The sequence below is a fragment of the Leuciscus leuciscus genome (assembly GCF_965113295.1).
Source record: "Leuciscus leuciscus genome assembly, chromosome: 1".
Classification (NCBI taxonomy): domain Eukaryota; kingdom Metazoa; phylum Chordata; class Actinopteri; order Cypriniformes; family Leuciscidae; genus Leuciscus; species Leuciscus leuciscus.
Genome location: NC_138725.1, coordinates 53285439 through 53305671, shown reverse-complemented (window position 1 = coordinate 53305671; position 20233 = coordinate 53285439). Strand labels below are relative to the sequence as shown.

General features: G+C 37.7%; 3 protein-coding genes across 4 annotated transcripts; 1 reads left to right on the top strand and 2 right to left on the bottom strand.

Moving 5' to 3' along the window:
- Positions 1–72: 72 nt before the first annotated feature.
- On the bottom strand, positions 73–6345 carry elob (elongin B). The gene is made up of 4 exons (XM_082143687.1): positions 6196–6345; positions 4941–5075; positions 1576–1684; positions 73–1498 (listed from the first exon to the last, which is right to left on the bottom strand). The coding sequence occupies exons 1-4, from the start codon at positions 6196–6198 to the stop codon at positions 1386–1388; spliced, it is 360 nt and encodes a 119-aa protein (XP_081999813.1). The 5' UTR covers positions 6199–6345; the 3' UTR covers positions 73–1385.
- Positions 6346–6677: 332 nt separating this feature from the next.
- On the bottom strand, positions 6678–13640 carry LOC309479069 (uncharacterized protein). 2 transcript variants are annotated; one of them, XM_082142914.1, is made up of 12 exons: positions 13462–13640; positions 12363–12561; positions 12186–12212; positions 10699–10766; positions 10510–10606; positions 10337–10417; positions 10149–10223; positions 8717–8956; positions 8469–8575; positions 8215–8380; positions 7476–7563; positions 6678–7383 (listed from the first exon to the last, which is right to left on the bottom strand). In XM_082142914.1, exons 1-12 carry the CDS (start codon positions 13548–13550, stop codon positions 7352–7354), a joined length of 1269 nt encoding a protein of 422 aa, XP_081999040.1. In that variant the 5' UTR covers positions 13551–13640; the 3' UTR covers positions 6678–7351. The 2 variants fall into 2 exon arrangements, with proteins under 2 accessions (XP_081999040.1, XP_081999041.1); XM_082142915.1 differs by lacking the exon at positions 13462–13640 and adding an exon at positions 12856–13419.
- Positions 13641–14868: 1228 nt separating this feature from the next.
- LOC309496902 (uncharacterized protein) lies at positions 14869–19885 on the top strand. The gene is made up of 2 exons (XM_082167087.1): positions 14869–15182; positions 15384–19885. Exons 1-2 carry the CDS (start codon positions 15107–15109, stop codon positions 16592–16594), a joined length of 1287 nt encoding a protein of 428 aa, XP_082023213.1. The 5' UTR covers positions 14869–15106; the 3' UTR covers positions 16595–19885.
- Positions 19886–20233: the final 348 nt, after the last annotated feature.

Here is a 20233-nt window from a genome sequence, read left to right as displayed (position 1 = left end):
TTGTTATATTGCAAGTTATAAAAAAATTAAAAGTAAAACAATACTATCAATAAGCAGACATTGAACATTAAACAAGGAGTGGAAAAGGGCTGATTTTAATTCATTTAAACGCAGTTACAGACACTGCAGCATGATTTTCTTTTCAGTTTCTATTTTTTGTTTTTGTTTTGTTTTGCAAGAGCACTGAGAAGGATAAAGGTGAGTTCGCAAAAACATTAGGAGCGTCTGTTTTTTTTTGGGATAAACACAATGTCAGCGTTTGTGTTAAATTTAAAACATTCACTTGTTCAAGCAACTATGCCCAACTTCATTCTTATTGATCTTTACATGTTAGTTGATTCTTTCCACCATTTTAAAATGCCACACACACACACAAAAAAACAAAAAACAAAAAAAAAAACTCACTAGCATTTACACTCCCCTTTGATTTAAATACAAAATCAGGGAATTAAATGTCAATACTTAAGCTTCCAAACAAAAACTCAAAATAAAACAAGCAGAGACTAACTCCAACACAAAATTGTAAAGAAATGCAAAACACTTCAAGAAGCAACAATGTATGTGGAAAAATGTATTTACAATGAAACCACTGTATGTCAGAATTCACCATAACCATGTGCTGGGAAGTAATCTGCAGGTATAACCTGATGGCATCCATGCCCATTCTGATGTTCAGTCAGTTCCATGTGCATTTACACTAAGTTGGTAACATAAAACGCCTATGGCCTTTAGCGCCCCAATAAAATTATGAAGGATCTAAATAAGAATAATTATAATATCAATAGTCATTAACACACAACAGCGTACTGTAAATGCGATCAGTAAAGTGGGCATTTGTAAAACCTCACAACCACTTACACAAACCCTACCCCGGCCCTAACAGATCATAACACACAAAAAAGCACAAATTGTTTAACTCTCCAAACATAACATTTGCATGAATTAAATAAGGAGCACAGGTTTAAACACTCTGATATCTAACCACCTTTGACGGGTGACTAACAAATGAGCAGTTCATTCAGAAATGAAGGGAAACATTACCAAATCAAAATGTGCCTGCGCCAAAAAGGGTGTGATTGGTGGATTAACCAGTAGATGAGCACTGAGCAGACACTGAATATTGGAAGGGTTTGCGCGACGATACAGTGAGAGTAAGCTGCTAGTGCTTGATGGGACGTGAGGCGTAACAGGGAGAGCGGTTCAAATTCTCAGCAAAGTTACAATATCACACAAGATCACTCACTCATGCTTCCCCCTTCTTTATGTAACTCGATACACACCACCATCTTAATACACACACGTTTTGCTTGTCCGCTGTTTTGGACACTCTTTGCCTCTGCCTTACCCCCCCTCCCCCCCAACCCCTTTTCTCGTCGGTTCCTCCTTCACTGCACGGCTTGTTCGTTGGCGGTGCTGCCCGAGTCTTGAGGCTTCATAACATCAGGAAGCTCAGGAGGGCTGGAGAAGGCCTCTATTCTTAGAGGCTCAAAAGCATCATCTGTGATAAAAACAGACACAGTAAGCAAATCCGAATCACCAAAATACCACAGGCAAGTGTTGGAAATGGGAACTCACCACTGATGCGAAAAGCCAGCCCTACTGTGGCCGGAGCCTGAGGCCTGGCTGTCTGGTTTGTGAAGCCACAGTCTCCAAGAGTCTTACTATCTTCAAGTAGCATGTCCTCCTGTGGGACATGGACAGATTGTTTACTAAAGTGCACCACTTCAACTCAAAGGTCATTGATAAATTGGTAATTCCTGATTACTATTAAATGCAATTTAAAAAAAAAAGAAAGAAAGAAATACTATTAGTTTGTTGTATTCATGTACAGATGTTGCCATTTTCTCCCCATGCTGCCAGATATGCCTTCGTTTTTTCCTTTCTATAATGTACAATGCGTTCAAAACAAAACACGTTTTCTTGGAAATGCTGTTCAAATTAATTCAAAGGTACACTATGTAACAAGTGCAAATACATATAAACATCTTAATTCACCTATTTTTCCATGAGCAAATGATAACTGGGCTACGCAAGGTGACATAAGCCCCTTTCACACAGCGCGTTGATCTCGGGAAATTGCCGTAAGATTGCTAGAGTGCCTTCTGTGTGAACGCAAACACGTCCCGGGATTGATGCCGGTATTGATGGCGGGATGGGGACCTAGTAACATTGCCGGGATCAGTCCCGGAACGCGCCCTGTGTGAACAAAAGCCAGGACCAATGCTGTAAGGGGTGTGTCGTAGTGATGACGCACGTGCCATCGCGCGACTCTGTTGCTCTTAGAAGAAAGTTTGTGTTGGTCATCAACAAAGAACGAACGAAAAAATGTCTGCAAACTTTAATGAAGCAGAGACCAGGGAGCTCCTTACTAGCCGCGCTGAAAGTGAGGTCATTCGCCAGCTTTGTGGAACAGTACGCGATGCGTTAGTGTTAGGGGTGGATGTACTGTACATGTATTCGTATTGAACCGAAATGGTACGGGAGTCACGGTTCGATGCATACATTTACATGGAGAATACACGGTATAAAAATAAATAAAACAAATGAATGTAATGTAATGCGGAACTACTGTTAGATACGCGGGTTCTTTAAGGACACCTAATCTGTAGCTCCGCCTTAGTTCTGAAGCAGGCTGCAATGTAAAGATTGCAATGCTGGAATATATATATATAGAGAGAGAGAGACGCTAAGTGTTTACTTATATTTGTGTGCGTGTGGGCACTGACATTGTGTTCATCCCAAAAAACAGACGCTCCTGATGTTTTTGCGAACTCACCTTTATAAGGAAAACAAATATATTAATCTGAAATGTAGCAAATTAATTTTCAATTCATTCAGGTACAATTACCAAACATATCTCAAGGTCTTTTTGTCTTTTTATTAATTTAATTAATAAACTAATTATATAAAACTATTGTCAGTGCACTACAAATAAACTGGTTCTATGCCTTTACTTTATTAATAAAACTTATTTAAAAAAATACAAGGCTTAAGTAATTTATTTTCCTTTGGTGGTCCAGCCTGAGACATGCACAAGCCTTCTGCATTTTGTTTTGCTTTTCCCTCCATTGTACCGAACCGTGATGTCTGAACCGAGGTATGAACCGAACCCTGACTTCTGTGTACCGTTCCACCCCTAGTTAGTGTACATGTTTTCGACCGTACGTCACACGTCACGTGTCTTTACGGGATGCGTGTGAACGCACTCAGTTTCCGGAAAATCACAGGCAGTGTGAATGAACCAAAATCAAACAATCCTGGGCAAATCCCGGGACACATTATCTGTGTATTTTCCGGAATCTCTGTGTGAAAGGGGCTATACATGTACGCAACAAATGCCCCTTAAAACATTTTACATGCTCATTAATTAATTATACTTGCCGTTAGCTTTCAAGAGTAATGTCTTTTTCTGCGCTTGATGAATTCATTACACAAAAGTTATTAGTACATCGCAAAGAGAAACAAATGGACAGCAAATACATTACCGACCAAACAAAAACACATTATTTTCATGAGTGCTATTGCGAGTTGCTCTCTCGCAAATATACCTGATCATTTTGGAGTTAATTATGTAAAATACAATTTATCATCATGCAAAAAAAAAAAGCAAAACAAAAGCACAAGCTTTTTGTGTCAGGTTATGTTGTAGCGCTAAATATAACGGTAGAGTTGTGTGTATTACGACCCACCGGGACATGATAGGAGATCCACCAATCAGAGAGGTTTCCGAATCTCAAACGATTTTTTTACTGGATAAAATGAATGGAGAATCTCTAATTTTTCCGTGGGGATGAGCGCCTATGTCCTGAAACACTAACTGTGTTTATATTCTGACTATTTTAGACTAGTGGCACTGTGGAGTAGCCCAGTACTCATGTGACTCATCATATACATAAATAAAACTGCATGTGTCTTGCGGAAGAACTTTGTAGCTGGAGCTACTTCTCTGTTTATTAACTGCAAGGCTCTAAAAGTTACATAGTGTACCTTTAAGTCTTTCACTTTCTATTCTGTTAATCTTGTAAAAAAAAAAAAAATGAAAAAAAAAAAAGACAGCAGCCACTCACATTTATAAAACCCTGTTTTAATTTGTGAGTTTTTATTCTATATAGCTTAAGGGGTTTTAGCTATTATTAGCAATGGATTTTATTAATTCTGTGATAGTTTGTGGTATTAGTTGGCTACACACTCTACCATTAAAAAGTTTGGGGTCAGTAAGAGTTTATTAATGTTATTTGATCAAAAATAAGAGTTTATATACTGATTGGCTTCATCACTGGCTCCTCTCCACCAGTAAGCTGGTGTGTGTGGTGGGCGTTCTGGCGCAATATGGCTGCCATCGCATCATCCAAGTGGATGCTGCACATTGGTGGTGGTTGAGGAGATCCACCCCCCCCCCTTCTATGTAAAGCGCTTTGAGGTCTCAGAAAAAGCGCTATATAAATGTAACAAATTAAAATCATAATATTGTAAAATATTATTGCAATTTAAGCCAACTGTTTTCTATGTTATGTATTTTAAAATGTAATTTATTCCTGTGATGGTAAAGCTGAATTTTTAGTATCATTACTCCAGTCTTCAGTGTCATATGATCCTTCAGAAATCATTCTAATATGACGATTTGCGGCTCAATAAATATTTCTAATTATCATCAATGCTGAAAACAGTTGTGCTGCTTAGTGGTTTTTTTTTTTTTTTTTTGTGGAAACAAGGATACTTTTTTTTCAGGATTCTTTGATGAATAGAAAGTTCAAAAGAACAATTTATTTGAAATGGAAATCTTTTGTAACATTAAATGTCCTTAATGTCACCTTTGATCAATTTAATGCCTCCTTGTTGAATAAAAGTACTATTCCTTAAAAAAATAAAAAATAAAATAATTATAAAAAGGTTTGACATATACATCAATGAATAATAATATTAAAAACTTGTTTGTTGACCTTATAAAGCCTCTGATCCTCTGGTGCTCGCTTTAGGATGCCCTCCACAATCCGCTTCAGCTCGTAGACTGTGGTAGACTCCTTAGCATCTGTGAAGATGGTTGTCTTGTGACGTCTGATCATCAAAAAGACATCCTGAAGAGAAAGAAAAGCAAGCATCTTTCAATCCCATCTCATTATTACAACTTATCTTTGAGATGTGACTCTATACTGTGTTCAACCGTCCGGAGTGTCCACTCAAGGCTCAAAAAAACTTTCGGAGCATTCCTTGTCCTTCACAAAACATAGGGAAGCATAAATTATTTTAGGAAAATAATCCTGAACATCGAAACGGGTACATAATAACAAACAACTAACGTCAATATATCTTAACCCTAAAGCAGTGTTTGCAATTTACAACTAAAACAACCACTGACTTATTAAATAATGAAAAGAAAAGCAGATGGTGAACAGCTGAAACATGTCAACTACACAAATGCAAAGCTCACAAATGAATGAAACGCCGACAGCTGCAGTTGTGTTAAGTTGTTGTTGACTTAGTTACTGGCAACACCTAGGAAATGTAGCGCGTTTTGTTTACTGCAAACCCCTAACCAGCATTATGGAGAGCTGAATTCTCGGTGAGACTAACGTTGAAGCGGCTGAACAAAGTATATTCAGCTGACGCCAGGCTGGCGTTAGTTATCTTTTAAAAAATGGACGTGCAAACTGGAGCTAACGTTACTAACGACGGCAGGCTAGAAACATGTAGCAGCCAATCTGCTCTCAAAAATCCTTTTACTATTCATCTAACGTTACTTCAGTATATGTGGCTAGATTAAATCTCAAGATGACCATCTGAAAGGCACAGCCCAGAATGATCAATGACAGGACCAGGACCACGAAATCAACACCGCGATTAACAGCCCCGTTTCGGCCACAGGGACTGCGCAGCGCTTATACAAATAAACAATACAAAACTGATTGTACATCGATTCTCCATATTGGCTGACTAACTGTTACGTCCGTCGTCGAGCGCAATTTAGTGTCAAACTACCAAGTTACACAATACATTGGGCGGATTTAGCAGGGAACGTTAACGTTAGCCGGGCTGCTAAAAATATTGCGAAACAAAGAGGTCTGTGAAAAGGCTACCTTTACACAAGCTAGCCACTTCATCCAGCAGCTAGTATGGTTAAAACAGTTATAGTTACGTTTTCAAACGACAAAACTATTAAATACATTTGATCTAGCTTCCATTTGCTTGCTCACTCACCATTTCTCTACGGCTGTTTCGCTGACTTCTTCCACTATCCCACGCTGCACTGCGGAAATCAAAGCGCTCGAGCCAGTCCTCCACAATCCCAGATGTCTTTGCGCGAGCAGCGTGAACTCTTTTCTGTCCCGGAGACGGTCGCGCTCTAGTGGTCTCACATAACTCATTACATTTATTTTTAACTAACACTTGTTGCTTAGGCACAAACCATTTACATTTTCCAACTATTTAGTGTACTGTTTTTGGCTATTCCAGTGAGAACAAATCTTAAAGCATATAATATTCGTGCTTTAGTATGAAATGTATGATGTAGCATTAACTTTTGTTTTTACTGGGATTACTGGAATAGTCAAATGTGTTAATAAGAATAGGATATCATATTACTTTTGGCTATTTAGTGTACATTCTAGAAAGTACTAAGTTGGGACTGTGTGGCTTGGAATTACAAATGGACATGAAATACACAATGATAGACATCAAAAGAAGTATAAACCGTTTATTCTGAATAAGACTTTGCTGGAATAAACTGTTGAGTCAACATTATAAAAAGGTTTATTTAAAATTAAAATTAAAATCAGGCCCCCACATTATCCTTTAGGATTTCCTGCAACTCACAGGAATATTTGTGGCATCATCAGTTTATAATGGTAGCATGGTAAACATGGCTGTTGGTTATTAACATTAGATTATCTTTTGCTGGCTCAGTCTGGTGGAATCAGTTATTTATAAACAGTTAAAAATGACTAAAGAAAATTCCCACTCCTTTCAAAGCAGTTTATTTTACAGTTAATACTATTCTCTTATACCTTTAACGGTATTTATTCACAATGCTGCATAACATTTCAATATGAAAAAAAAATACAAATACAAATAAAACAAACAAATAAACAACACCTCAGTCTGGGTCTAAATGGACTTTAACGTCATTATTTTCCATCTCTTCATCAATGTGGTCTGTACGGAGCTTCCTCACTTGACCTTCAGTTTGAAGTCACACACCAGTTACGATATTCAGACACAACAGAGGAAACAAAGTAAAACAGCTGAATATGCAGTAGTAGTGCATTTTCCAATTTATAAAATTTCATGACAAGAAATTAAAAATGTAGAAAACAAATACAGTACTACGGTTAATTCATACTTACTGTTTTTTGCCTTATGAAACGACAATGCAGTCTGCTGATTCTCCTGTGTTAACAAAAGTGAACTGATAATGAGCACAGATGTGAAGGAAAGGTAAACTGATGGAGATTTGGATCATTGGAGTTGATCATACTCACGGAATATTTGTTTCAGTGCCTCAATTTCTTTGAAAGGGTTTGGTTTCTGTATTTTGAAAGTGTACTTTGCAAGGTCATCTTCACTAAGCTTGATTGAAAAACAAAATACATGCTCAAATTTAATAATATACTAATGTATACAGTACCATTCGAAAGTTTGAGGTCAGTAGAATTTGTTTAGAAAGAAATGAATACTTTTATTCAGCAAGGATACATGAAATTGATCAAAAGTGCCAGTAAAGACATTTATAATTACTTCAAATTGCTGTTCTTTTGAACTTAAAAAAAATATATCACGGTTTCTACAAAAATATTGTTATTAATGTTTAAAAAAAACTCTTGTGCTGCTTAAGAAATGTTTCTTGCTGTAATGTAATGATGCTGAAAATTCAGCCCTGACATCACAGGAATGAAACATTCAAACAGAAAACTATTATTTTTTAAATAGTAATATTTCACAATGTTACAGTTTGTACTGTATTTGAGCACAAGACACTTCTTATAAAAAATATTTCTGACCCCAAAGTTTTGAACGGTGTATATCAATTATTTTGTTGTGCATGCATGTGTAGAATCACAAAACTTTACTTTACTAACCACCGCATTTGTCCATGTCTAAACAAAATGACTAAAATAGCAGTATAATTCTGCTCATGATTCTTGACATAATCATAACCAATTGGATTTGGGTTGCCAGTGTGGACATTCAAGTTAACATTTCAGTAAATACAATACATACTGGCTGATCTCTGGGTGATGTATAAGGTTTAGTTCCCGCACTGCGATGAAGAGACAGAGGTCTGTGTTTGGTTTCTGGGTGCACACTGCAGTTGAAGCGCAGCACGCTGACAGGCAAATGAACATGCCAACTTTCTGGATGCTTCTTCACCAGATTTTCTACCATACTGTAGACAAACAGCACCACAAATGTTTCAAAAATAACTCCAGGCTCTGGGAACATGGTGATTTACATCCAAACAATTCCAAACTCACTTGACAATGTGGTATTGTGTGTGAGGCTCAAGCTGTGAAGCCTGATGATGCCGAGAGACAAGGGAAATATCCTTTATCATCAGAATATTATTGAGTGCTCTGTTAACCTTGACAAAAATAAGCAAAATGTGAGATGATCACAAACTAAACTGCACTGAGACATTTTAGAAACTTTTCAGCACATTTGAAAACATAAAAATACAATTCACAATTATAAATAAATAGCCAAATCATAATGTAGGGCTTACCGTTCTGACCTGAATCCCTCTGGCCCCCCAAGGTGTGAGAAATCCCAGAGGAAAACCATACCGGGAAATGGCATCACACATAAGCAGGGCAATGGAATCAGAATTAGGCTTTTCCGATGGAAAGATTTCAATCCACTTGGTGTAATAGTCACAGATGACCACAATGTGGCTATATGCGCCTTTACTTTCTTGAAATGGCCCTGTTACATCTATACTCAGCCATTGCCATCTCTCGGTCACCTGAAAAATAGAGACATTAAGGTAATAGGGGTTAAATGTAAAAATGATTTTAAGGCCCTGACACACCAAGCTGACATTAAAGATTAAGCGGCGACGAAGGCTGACTGTGTTATCACCTTGAGTCAGCTTCATCTGGGACAAAAAGCTGCGTTTGAACACACCAAAAGGACTAAAGGCGACTGTCAACTTGCACGTGCGTTCTGCGTCTGCGTGTAAGTAAATATCTGTCTATATCAGCCGGTATCAATGGTCTATATTCGTCTTTCAAAAAAGTTTAACCGAAACTTGGACCGCAGATATACAAACCGTAAACAACGGGTTTTGAATATCAATCATGCTGATTACTAGCTGATCACTTTACGATTACAGTGTTCGTTCATTGGCCAGAGGAGAATTGGTCCCCAGACTGAGCCTGTTTTTTTTTATTCTGTCACCTGATGGAGTTTTGGTTCCTTGCCACTGTCGCCTCCAGCTTGCTTAGTTGGGGACACTTCTATTCAGCAATATTATTGATTTGACTGCACTGATACCATCAGATGAGAACTGAACTGAGCTGGACGATGACATCACTGTTTTATGCAGAACTGCTTTATAGATGAAATGAACTAATAACAGATGATCTTTACAACGGAGTGAATCCACACTGAACTGACTTGAGCTGAACAATGACACTATTTGAATAATTTTTCTGTTATTACTGTAAAGCTGCTTTGAAACAATCTGTATTGAATAAAGCACTGTATAAACATAGGTGACTTGACTTGACTTTCTTCATTCCAGACGGCTCATGTTGTTATGAAATATTTACATATTGGAATGCTCAGGAAAGATGCTGTAAAATAAGAACAGCCTTCTGTCTATGTCATCTTGACTTGGCTCGCTTTTATCACTTTTGCTTTTATTCTCATACTCGTTTGCTAAACTGAACAGCAATCAGAGTGATCTCTCTCACCGATGGCCTCGACGCCAATTCAACATGCCGAATCGGGCACACTGCCAGCGCAAAAACCAGCCCAACGGACGCTCACTGACGGGCCCAAAGTCCGACCGTCGGCTTGGCATGTAATGGCCTTCACAGAAAGTAACCATAACATTTCCCTTTCATAACTATTTTATGACTACACTTTCAAATCTTCATGCAAAACAATAACAGTAACAGAGAACTTAAAATACAAATCTGTAAGAGGCATACCCTGATAAACTGTGTGTTTGGATTATCAGGCGTGTCAAGAGGTGCATCATCATAAGCGACATCATTTCCAGGATCCTGTATGTAAAACAAATTTAAATAAATTCTAAAACACCATTCAGGAGATTTCCAGATCTGTCAGGCGCAAGTTTTTACTTTTACAACCTGAAAGACTGTAAAGGTCTACATACACTAGTGTCATTGTCGTCATCATCATCATCATCATCCTCCTCATCATCATCACCCTCTGATAGCTTCATCCATTGAAAGCTCTGTGAAAACACATTGTGTGGCATACAATGCACAAGTGTATAAGATGCTCGACAATCAGAAGCCTAAAAATAAAAAATCAACAGTTATGAACCTGCGGTTTGCAGTAGTCATCGTGAAAGCTGCCAGCATGAAAGGGGCCACTGGAACCATCAGAATCCACAGTCACACGAACAAACTTTCCCTGAAGCCTACCAAACCATGAGCGAGAGATGTTAAGTAGTAAAACAATTAGAGAGAATCATTTACTTGAAAAAAATTAAATAAATTGCAAATACCCTACCGTGGTGTTACTGGTGCTGACACTGGGGTCGGTTTTGGTTTGATAGGCACTTCAACTGGCTTACGATTCTGGTTTTAAACATGATAATGAGAGATAAAAGACTTCCTTAAAAAGAGCTTTAAAACAGTGGTTCTCAACTGGTTATGATTTGAGGACCCAGATTTTACACAGGACATCAAGTGGTGTCCCAAAATACCAAAGCACCCCCTTAGATTAAGGCCATTTTTAATAATTTAACAACACATTGGATGTTGGCTAATGGTCTCATTACATGTGTAAGTGTTTATTTTTGATTGCAAGTGTTTATTTGTATTGTTTTTATTTTAAAATGATTTATTGTTATTTTACATGTTTATGATATCATTAATGATTAGCTTTTCATCAACGGTTCCCTCACAAACCCCAGCTTGGGAAACCCCACAACAGAGCATGAAAATAAATGTAATGTATATAATCAAACTATTTTCATTAAAGGGATAGTTCACTTTGAAATTCATTTTTGGTATGTTTTAGCTTACCTCAAGGGCATCCAAGATGTAGGTGTCTTTTTTTCCGCGGTAGTTTAAATTTTTATATTTTTAGGTCAAATCGTTCTTGTCTGTCAGTCATATAATGCAGGTCTATGGTCACGGTCTCAAAACACAAGCACAGAGTCCAAATTAAAACAATTCCCCGTCGTCCAAATTAAACAATTCCCCATCGTAAGTACACATTGATGGCCTGAGACACGAAACGAGCGGTTTGTGTGAGAAAACGAATAGTATTTATATCGTTTTTACCTCTTATACGCAGACATGTCCGAGTGATCTGATCTGACGTGTACGCAGACTGGTGCATAGATATATACACTAGATTTCACCTTAAAGACATTCGTTCCAATGAACTGCCGTAGACAAAGCGACATCTAGTGTATATATATCTATGCACCAGTCTGCGTACACGTCACACACCAGGATGCGCGAGCGCCCTCAGATCACTTGGACGTGGCTGCGTATAAGAGCTAAAAACTATATAAATACTGTTCGTTTTCTCACACAAACCGCTCGTTTCGTGTCTCAGGCCATCAATGTGTACTTACGATGGGGAATTGTTTAATTTGGACGACGGGGAATTGTTTTAATTTGGACTCTGTGCTTGTGTTTTGAGACCGTGACCATAGACCTGCATTATCTGACTGAAAGACAAGAACAGTTTGACCTAAAAATATCAAAATTGAAACTACCGCGGAAAAAAAGACACCTACATCTTGGATGCCCTTGAGGTAAGCTAAAACATACCAAAAATGAATTTCAAAGTGAACTATCCCTTTAACTGCATAAGCCCAACACTATGCAAAACTATTAACATGACAAAGGCTGAAAAGGAAAACCAACAATTTTGGTTTATTTCGAAACGCCTTGATGTAAAGAACCACTGTTTTTGGAAATGTAGCCACTAAACTTTTTTACTAGATATGAAGAGTGATTACTCTAGCCCTCAATACATACCAGAGATCGTCTCTTGACAGCTGGTACCTGGGTGTAAACATTTACAAAGAAAGGTACAAATTAAAAAGAGTTTATGAATGGAAAATCTGCAGTATGTAGCAGCAACACAAGAAATACGCACATATGCATGATAACAACCACAACATTTAAAGACATTCAACAACTGTTTTGACTTACCTTCCACTGGAGATGTTTAGGGAAATTAAAGATGGTCGGGACAGCATTTTTTCGCAATCGTTTGTGGCTTCCCATTTGTTCAAAGCAGTCCTTCTCGAAATGATCCGAGCACAGGACTGAATTTCCAGTCGGCCACCAGTTCTGCCATCTCATCCGACGGAGCCACTCTCTCACTCTCAAGCCATCAGCTAATGGGAATCTGCATGTTTTACACATGAATGAACGAACAGACACATATAGAAATGCATAAGCGTTAATGGAACTGAATCAACATTGAATTTACTGAACAACAGCAGAAGTGCATGATTCTCCTGTTATCACTGTAAACCTGCTTCGAAACAATCTGTATTGTATAAGCACTATAGTAATACAATTGACTTGACTAATGCATGCGTGACAAAACTGTACAAATGTTGGACAAATGTGCGTGTAAATTTAAATATGAGATCCGTTTTTGTATGGTTGTTTGAAACTACGAATATATTAAACTTACTTGTGAAAAGAAAACTCGCCCCTGTTGTATGCCTCTTTATACTCTCTATCTGAACGCTTCTTGCACTTATACGCTGAACACACAGGCATTTTTTTTACAGAGAGACAGAATTTATTAAACTTCGATGCAATTTAACACGTTATACATTACAGACATCATTGAAAGAGCGTATTTAGTATTTCCGGAAACTGTCCTTCGAGTGGGATTGTAGGACAGATTGAATACTGAGTACTGCCACCTACCGGGTAAGTTACTTCTAATAATACCACTTTCCTTCTTGCTGAACGCTGTCTGTTCTGCTCTTGACTCACTTATTTTTCAGCTCTGAATTAAACAAAATATAATACCCTCCACCTTCAAAAGATTCGAGTCACTGGAATACATTATATTCCCCATCGCGACCTAACAGAACGCAACACACACGCCACGGTTGTGATGACAACAGTCCCGTAAAATGGTTACCGTTACAATGCTTTGTCAAAACTGTGGCATGTCTGATTAGCAACTACACAATATTGAAACAGTTGTCATGTGTGTGTATATTATGATTAGTGGACTTTCCATTTGAGGTTGACTTGGAACTTGCAACAACAACAAAAAACTTACGTGTGAAAAGAAAACTCGCCCCTTTTGTATGCCTCTTTATATGATCCATCGGAGCGTTTCTTGCACTTATAAGCTGAACAAACGGGCATTTTATTCTATCAGAATATGTTACTCCTCCTCTCAATTCCACCAGTTAACGTCGCACAGGGCAACAGCCGAAAACGACTCTGTCTGTTGTTGTGTTTCCGGATGCTGTTGTTCACAGAGAGACGCATTACCGCCATCTACCGTGCACTGTATGTATTGCAGTCAGTTTGACAAGCGTGAGTTGTGAACAAAACCTTGATTGCAAAGATTTGGAAAGACATTGGCTTTTATTGTGTTTTTTGAAAAAGAGGGAAAAGAGATCATTGTCCATTTATTTTATGATTGTGGCTTTTTTTTGTTTTGTTAAAAAATACAAACTTTGAAATGCAACTTGTTTTAATTTTCTTTGATAAAAAATTTGAATTTAAAATATGGCATAAATGCACTAATTATTTATGGAAAATCACCCAAAAAAACCCCTACCTTTACTCATTTAAAAATATAAATAGGTCACTACCTTCATACTTCAACAGCTAAGAAATAACAGCAAACATAGCCTACTGTAAATCACTGTAAAGCCTTATACCGGTAGTCTTCAATTCATTCTTAATACATGTTATTATTAATTTATCTTAACTTCTATTCATTTTCTCTTACAGTAACATTCTTATGTTTATCTCAGTATTTGATTTGTTGTGATTGATAGGTAACACTTTACAATAAGGTCTCAATTGTTAACATTAGTTAATGTATTAACTAACATGTAGGCCTAACAATGAGCAATACATTTGTTACAGTATTTATTAATCTTTGTTAATGTTAGTTAATACAAATAGTTGTTCATTGTTTATTCATGTTAGTTAACAGTGCATTAACTAATGTTAACAAATAAAACCTTTGATTTTAATTACGTTTTAGTAAATGTTCAAATTAACATTACGATTAATACATTCTGTTGAAGTATTGTTAATTCATGTTAACTAAAGTAGTTAGCTAATATTAACTAATGACACCTTTTTGATAATATATAGCCTATGTATAATTTTGTTTTTCATGTTTTGTGTGAGTGAGTGAGTGTGTGTGTGTGTGTGTGTGTGTGTGTGTGTGTGTGTGTGTGTGTGTGTGTGTGTGTGTGTGTGTGTGTGGCGCCGAATTACACGTGAGACTGTTGACTATGAATTTCATACATTTATGAATTTATGAAAATGCTGCCTGCATTGTTTAAATATGGTTTACACATTATAGTTAATGTATTGTTTAAATAACAAGTCAGTAGAACAGACTTTCTTACGAGTAAATAAATAAATGAAGCTGCAGAAAAGTTTGTTGTCTTCTCATGTCCGCACTCCGGTCCAGTTAGTGGCAGTAATGCGCCAAAAGGTGCTTTTTCTTGACAACCAAGAAGACGATGACAACAACGCAACCCAGTAAATGACAGGTTACATCTGACTACAAACTTGAAACACATATTTTACATTCAAACGTCTTTTAAGTCAATAGTAGAAAGACACGAATGAATATTAAATACAATAAAACGCTTGCAATATTACCGTCATCTCAGACGCATCGACGTTTCCAAACAAGACGAAATATCGCGAGGTGATATGCAACTTTAAAGATGATGTTTATTAAAGAGGAGAGAAAGGACACGTGTGATCCTGAAACCTGCATAATACAAAATGAGCAACAAGGAGGTTTGTATCTATTCTTGATTGTTTTAAAATAAATGTCGACAAAACTTGCTATAGACAGCATCAGATTCAGTGTCTAGTTATAAAAATCTTAACAGCCGCTTAGACAAACAAATAAACAGATGAAGCAAATAAATGACAACAAAATGATTTTGTTCAGTTTTATATTTTCCTATTTCCATTTGTCCTGTGTTGTCATTTCAGGCCAGATGAAACTGAAAGAGGAAGATCTGAATGAAGTGGACGAGAAACATCTGCATCAAAAAGCTCTTGATTTCCTCTCTGGAGAAAAATCATCGAGTTGCTCCCAAACAGAAAACATTTTTTCACAAGAAACAGACAAAAAGCCTTTCACATGCTCTCTGTGTGGAAAGCACTGTGCCCATAGAGGCCACCTCAACGATCACATGATAACTCACACTGGAGAGAAGCCATTCTCATGCCCTCAGTGTGGAAGGAGATTCTCACGCAGAAGAAACCTCAATGATCACATACTAATTCACAATGAGGAGAAGCCTTTCGTCTGTCCTCAGTGTGGGAAGAGTTACAAGCGTAACGAACACTTTAAGAGTCACTTACTGAATCACAATGGAGGCAAGCCCTTCACCTGCTCTCAGTGTGGAAAGAGTTTCAGTTATAAAAGGAGCCTTAATGACCACATGAAAATCCACACTGGAGAGAGTCTTTACACGTGCCTTCAGTGCGGAAAGAGTTTCGTAAATAATGGACACCTTAAGGAACACACAAAAATCCACACCGGAGAGAGACCTTTCACCTGCCCTCAGTGTGGGAAGCGCTTCATGAGTAAACGAGACGTTACGTGTCACATGAGAATTCACACAGAAGAGAAGCCTTTCAAATGCCATCAGTGTGGAAAGGGTTTTGCATGGGCAAGCTGTCTGAAAATTCACATGCGCCACTCTCACTCTGAAGAAAGGGAGTTTACCTGTGAGTACTGCAATAAAAGATTTGTTTTGGAGTCGTACCTAAAGAGACACCTGAAAATTCATCAAAACGAGAAACCGTATGTCTGTTCTGTTTGTGGGAAAGGGTTTTTATGGCATTCGTATTTCAAAGCGCACCAGAAAATACATGAGAGTGTGAAAACCCATGTGTGCTCAGAGTGCGGGAGAGCCTTTACTAGAGCCGACTATTTGTTAAAACACCAGAAAGTCCACACGGGAGAGCGACCGTACACGTGCTCATATTGTGGAAAGACTTTCAGTAAGAAAGCAAACCTGAGAGAACATGTACGACTGCACACTGGAGAGAAGCCGTACACTTGCGCTCAATGCGGAAGCAGTTTCACCTCAGCTAAAGGTCTAAGCTATCACAGAGAAAAGCAGTGTTCTCAAAGCACACCCAATTCATCTTCTGCTGAAATCAAAAAAGTGTCAGAATTGGCCAAAGATTGAGTTTTCTGCCAAAAGATCTACTGCGTCTAGGACCTTTAGTGGGGAATAATCTGTCATTCAGTCAAATGGAAATGGAAGCAGAATGTTTGTGCATTCAAAAGTCGTTTATCAAAGAAAATGTAAATATGGACAATTATTGTTATTTTATGGTATATTGCAGGATTGATTATAAATTATTTATTTCTATAATCAAAATAACTTATCGTGCAGCTTCTCAGATGACGTTTACTGGCGTGAGGGCGGGATCAACCTGCCACTCACATGAGATCGACCAATAGCAAACCACAACCATCCAATCAATTCCGGGTGGACAAAATCGAGACCCGTCGTACATTTTTTCCTGTTCGAGAAGCCGTTTCACTGGGATATACGTCACAATAGGGAAGTAAAGACTATCACAACTTCGGTTTCATGCCGACTTTGAAGGTGCTCTAAGTGATGTTGGGTGACGTCACTTCTTGTTGACGTTTAAAGTATTGTCAAACAAAACGGAGGCTAGCTAGACCCTCCCTCCTCCTCATCCGCGCACTAACCCCCCAAACCCCACCCCCAAATCCTTCTTGTCGGTTATTGGCTGGAGCAGTTTGTTATGTTTCGTGGTGCAGGTTGGCCCAGTTTGTTTTTGTTGCCTTTTGTGGAGTCTGGGCTGTCTACAGAGACCGCATTTTTTTACAGTGTGTTCAGGGGACAGGCAGCTAGCGGATGGTGAGGAGATGTTTGCTGTATGTGACAAAAAAATGTTTGGCCTAAAAAACGCGTGACATCGCTTAGAGCAGCTTTAAGGGAAAGAAATAAAAGTCTGAAACACTGACTGTACAGTTTTTAGAATGTGTCTATACTTATAAAGGCCAAGCTTATATAGCTACCTGGAGGACACTAAAAGTCGTTTATTTTTTAAAAAATTTAATCAATCAAAAATATATATTATCCATTGTGGTGATTCAACCAATCAAATTAAAAGACCCAACTGTATTGAAAAGAATATACTATGAATATACTATGCATTATAGTGAGATTCTAAAGCATGTAAGAAACAAACACATTTTTAATATGACTTTCTTTTTCTATACTTTCATTTTATTCCCCTGACTTGATTTTTTTCTTTCTTTTTCTTTTGGTGTTTCTTTTTTACGAAGCTAAATATAAATCAATGTAATGTATGTACAAAGTATGATTACTCATACTCTTGGCATGTTACACATGTATATTTTAATTGCTCATTGTGTTTGTTAAAGGGGTGGTTGAGTGTGATTTCATTTTTCTAACTTTAGTTAGTGTGTAATGTTGCTGTTTGAGCATAAACAACATCTGCAAAGTTACAACGCTCAAAGTTCAAAGCAAAGGGAGATATTTGCTTTTAAAGAAAAGGACTACAACAAAAGGACTACACGACATTCCTCTCGGGTTAGTGACATCACTAACCCTAGAATTTACATAAACCCCGCCCCCGGGAACACGCAGTCCATGTTGAGAAGAGGAAAAGTTGTTGTATAAGAGTACATTTGTGAGTCAGCTCAAACTTTAGCATCCATCTTTTCACATGCAATAGAAAGTCACTCTGTGTGCATCTCACAACAGTTCATATATGAGCAATTTATAGATTTATCATGACAGAATATCCTAATTGAAGATAGTTAACTCCACATCAGCAACATAAATTCATCAACTAACCATGCAGAGACGTCCTGTTGCATTCTACATGTTGTCACTTCTTCTTGAGTCTCTCCATCCTTATCTGACTCCGTTTAACATTAAAGGCAGAACAGTTTCTGTCATTTTAGTGTGTGCGTGAGGTAATAGCAGCTGCTAACAGACACGAGCTCTTGAAACCCCGCCCTCTGCAGCAGCTCATTTGCATTTAAAGGGCCAGGCACAAAATGGTGCGTTTTTTGCAAACCCTCAAAAAGTGACAACTTTAACTTGCTATATAAAAATATCTGTGGGGTATTTTGCGCTAAAACTTCACACACACACACTCTGGGGACATCATAGATATATTTTACATCTTGTGAAAAGGGCATTATACCACCCCTTTAATGCTTAACGTTCTTTAATAAAAACAATAGAATGAAATGTATAGCGTGTCTGGTCCATGCTAACAGTAGGTGGCGCTAACGCGCTAATTTAAGTTTGCGTGCCGCTGTTAAACGAAAGAAAAGAGTGTCTTGCGATTGGAGGGGAGCTGTAGCCTACATATCTCAAGTGTGTGAAATGTTACTGTAAAGATGATTTTTGTCAAAAAGGAGAATGAGGTAATGTGGGATCTAGAACCCTGCAGAATAAAAAATTAGAAACAAGCAGGTTGGTGTCCATTCTTAGTTTTTCTTTATTCATTTTTTTGTAATAGCCTACCTATGCTTCAGTCAGCCCACCAGATTCAGCGTCTGTTGTTATTAGAAGAAGAAAAAAACAAAAGAAAGAAAGTAAATGACTTCAAAATGCATCCAAACCATCATAATCTCTTCTGGGGTTCAGTTTTATTTCCTTTTTTTTTTTTTTTTTTGATATCCCAAATGATTTGTATCATTTTAATGTTCTCATTTCAGACCTGATGGAAGAGAAAGAGGAAAGTCGAGATCTGGATGAAGTTGAGGAGAAACATCAGCATCAGAAAGCTAATGCCATAGATAGAGAAAAATCACTGAGTTGCTCCCAAACTGAAAAATATTTCTTACAAAGCAGCACCCAAAAAGTCAAAGGGCCTTACACAAGTGGAAATAATTGTGGAAAAGCTTTTACACATAAAAGCAACCTCACTGAACATAAGATAGTTTACTCTGGAGACAGTCATTACACATGGATCAACTATTTTAAAAGGCACCAGAAAAAACATGGGAGTGTAAAAACTCATGTGTGCTGAGAGTGTGGAAAAGCCTTTAGTAGAGCTGACTATCTGATAAAACACAAAAGAATCCATTCTGGAGAACGGCTCATATTGTGGAGAAGGTTTCACGCAATCAGGATTCCTGAAAACACATGAAAAACTGCACACCAGAGAGCTGCTCAATGTCACACTAGAAAAAGAGCGTTTTACCTACCCTCAGTGTGGAAAGAGTTACACACGTAAAAGACTTAATGAACATAATTCACACTGAAGAAAACCCTCACACGTGTCCTCAATGTGGAAAGACATTTGCGCGAAAAGGAAACCTAAATGTTCACATGAGAACTCACACTGGAGAGAGACCTTTCACCTGCCCTCAATGCGGAAAGAGATTCCCACACAAAGGACATTTTAAGAGGCACATATTAGAAAAAGAGTCAGATGTAAAGATAATCTTAGTAAACACACATTTATTCACACTGAAGCCGTACACTTGCGCTCAATGCGGAAGCAGTTTCACCTCAGCTAAAGGTCTAAGCTATCACAGAGAAAAGCACACCCAATTCATGTTCTGTTTAAATGAAAATTGTGTCCGATGAGCTCAATGACTTGTACTGTGAGTGAATATATAAAAGGAATATGGCCATTTGGACTATTCTGGAATTGTTTCAGTGTGGGGGCAAATTGAGTCAGCTTTGATCATGGGGTCTTTTATTTTATAAATATTGTTTTATTCTAAATTTGTTTATTGAATACAACTGTCTCTTTAAGCAAGGCCACTAATGTTTGTGTGCTGATTGTGCATTATATATATA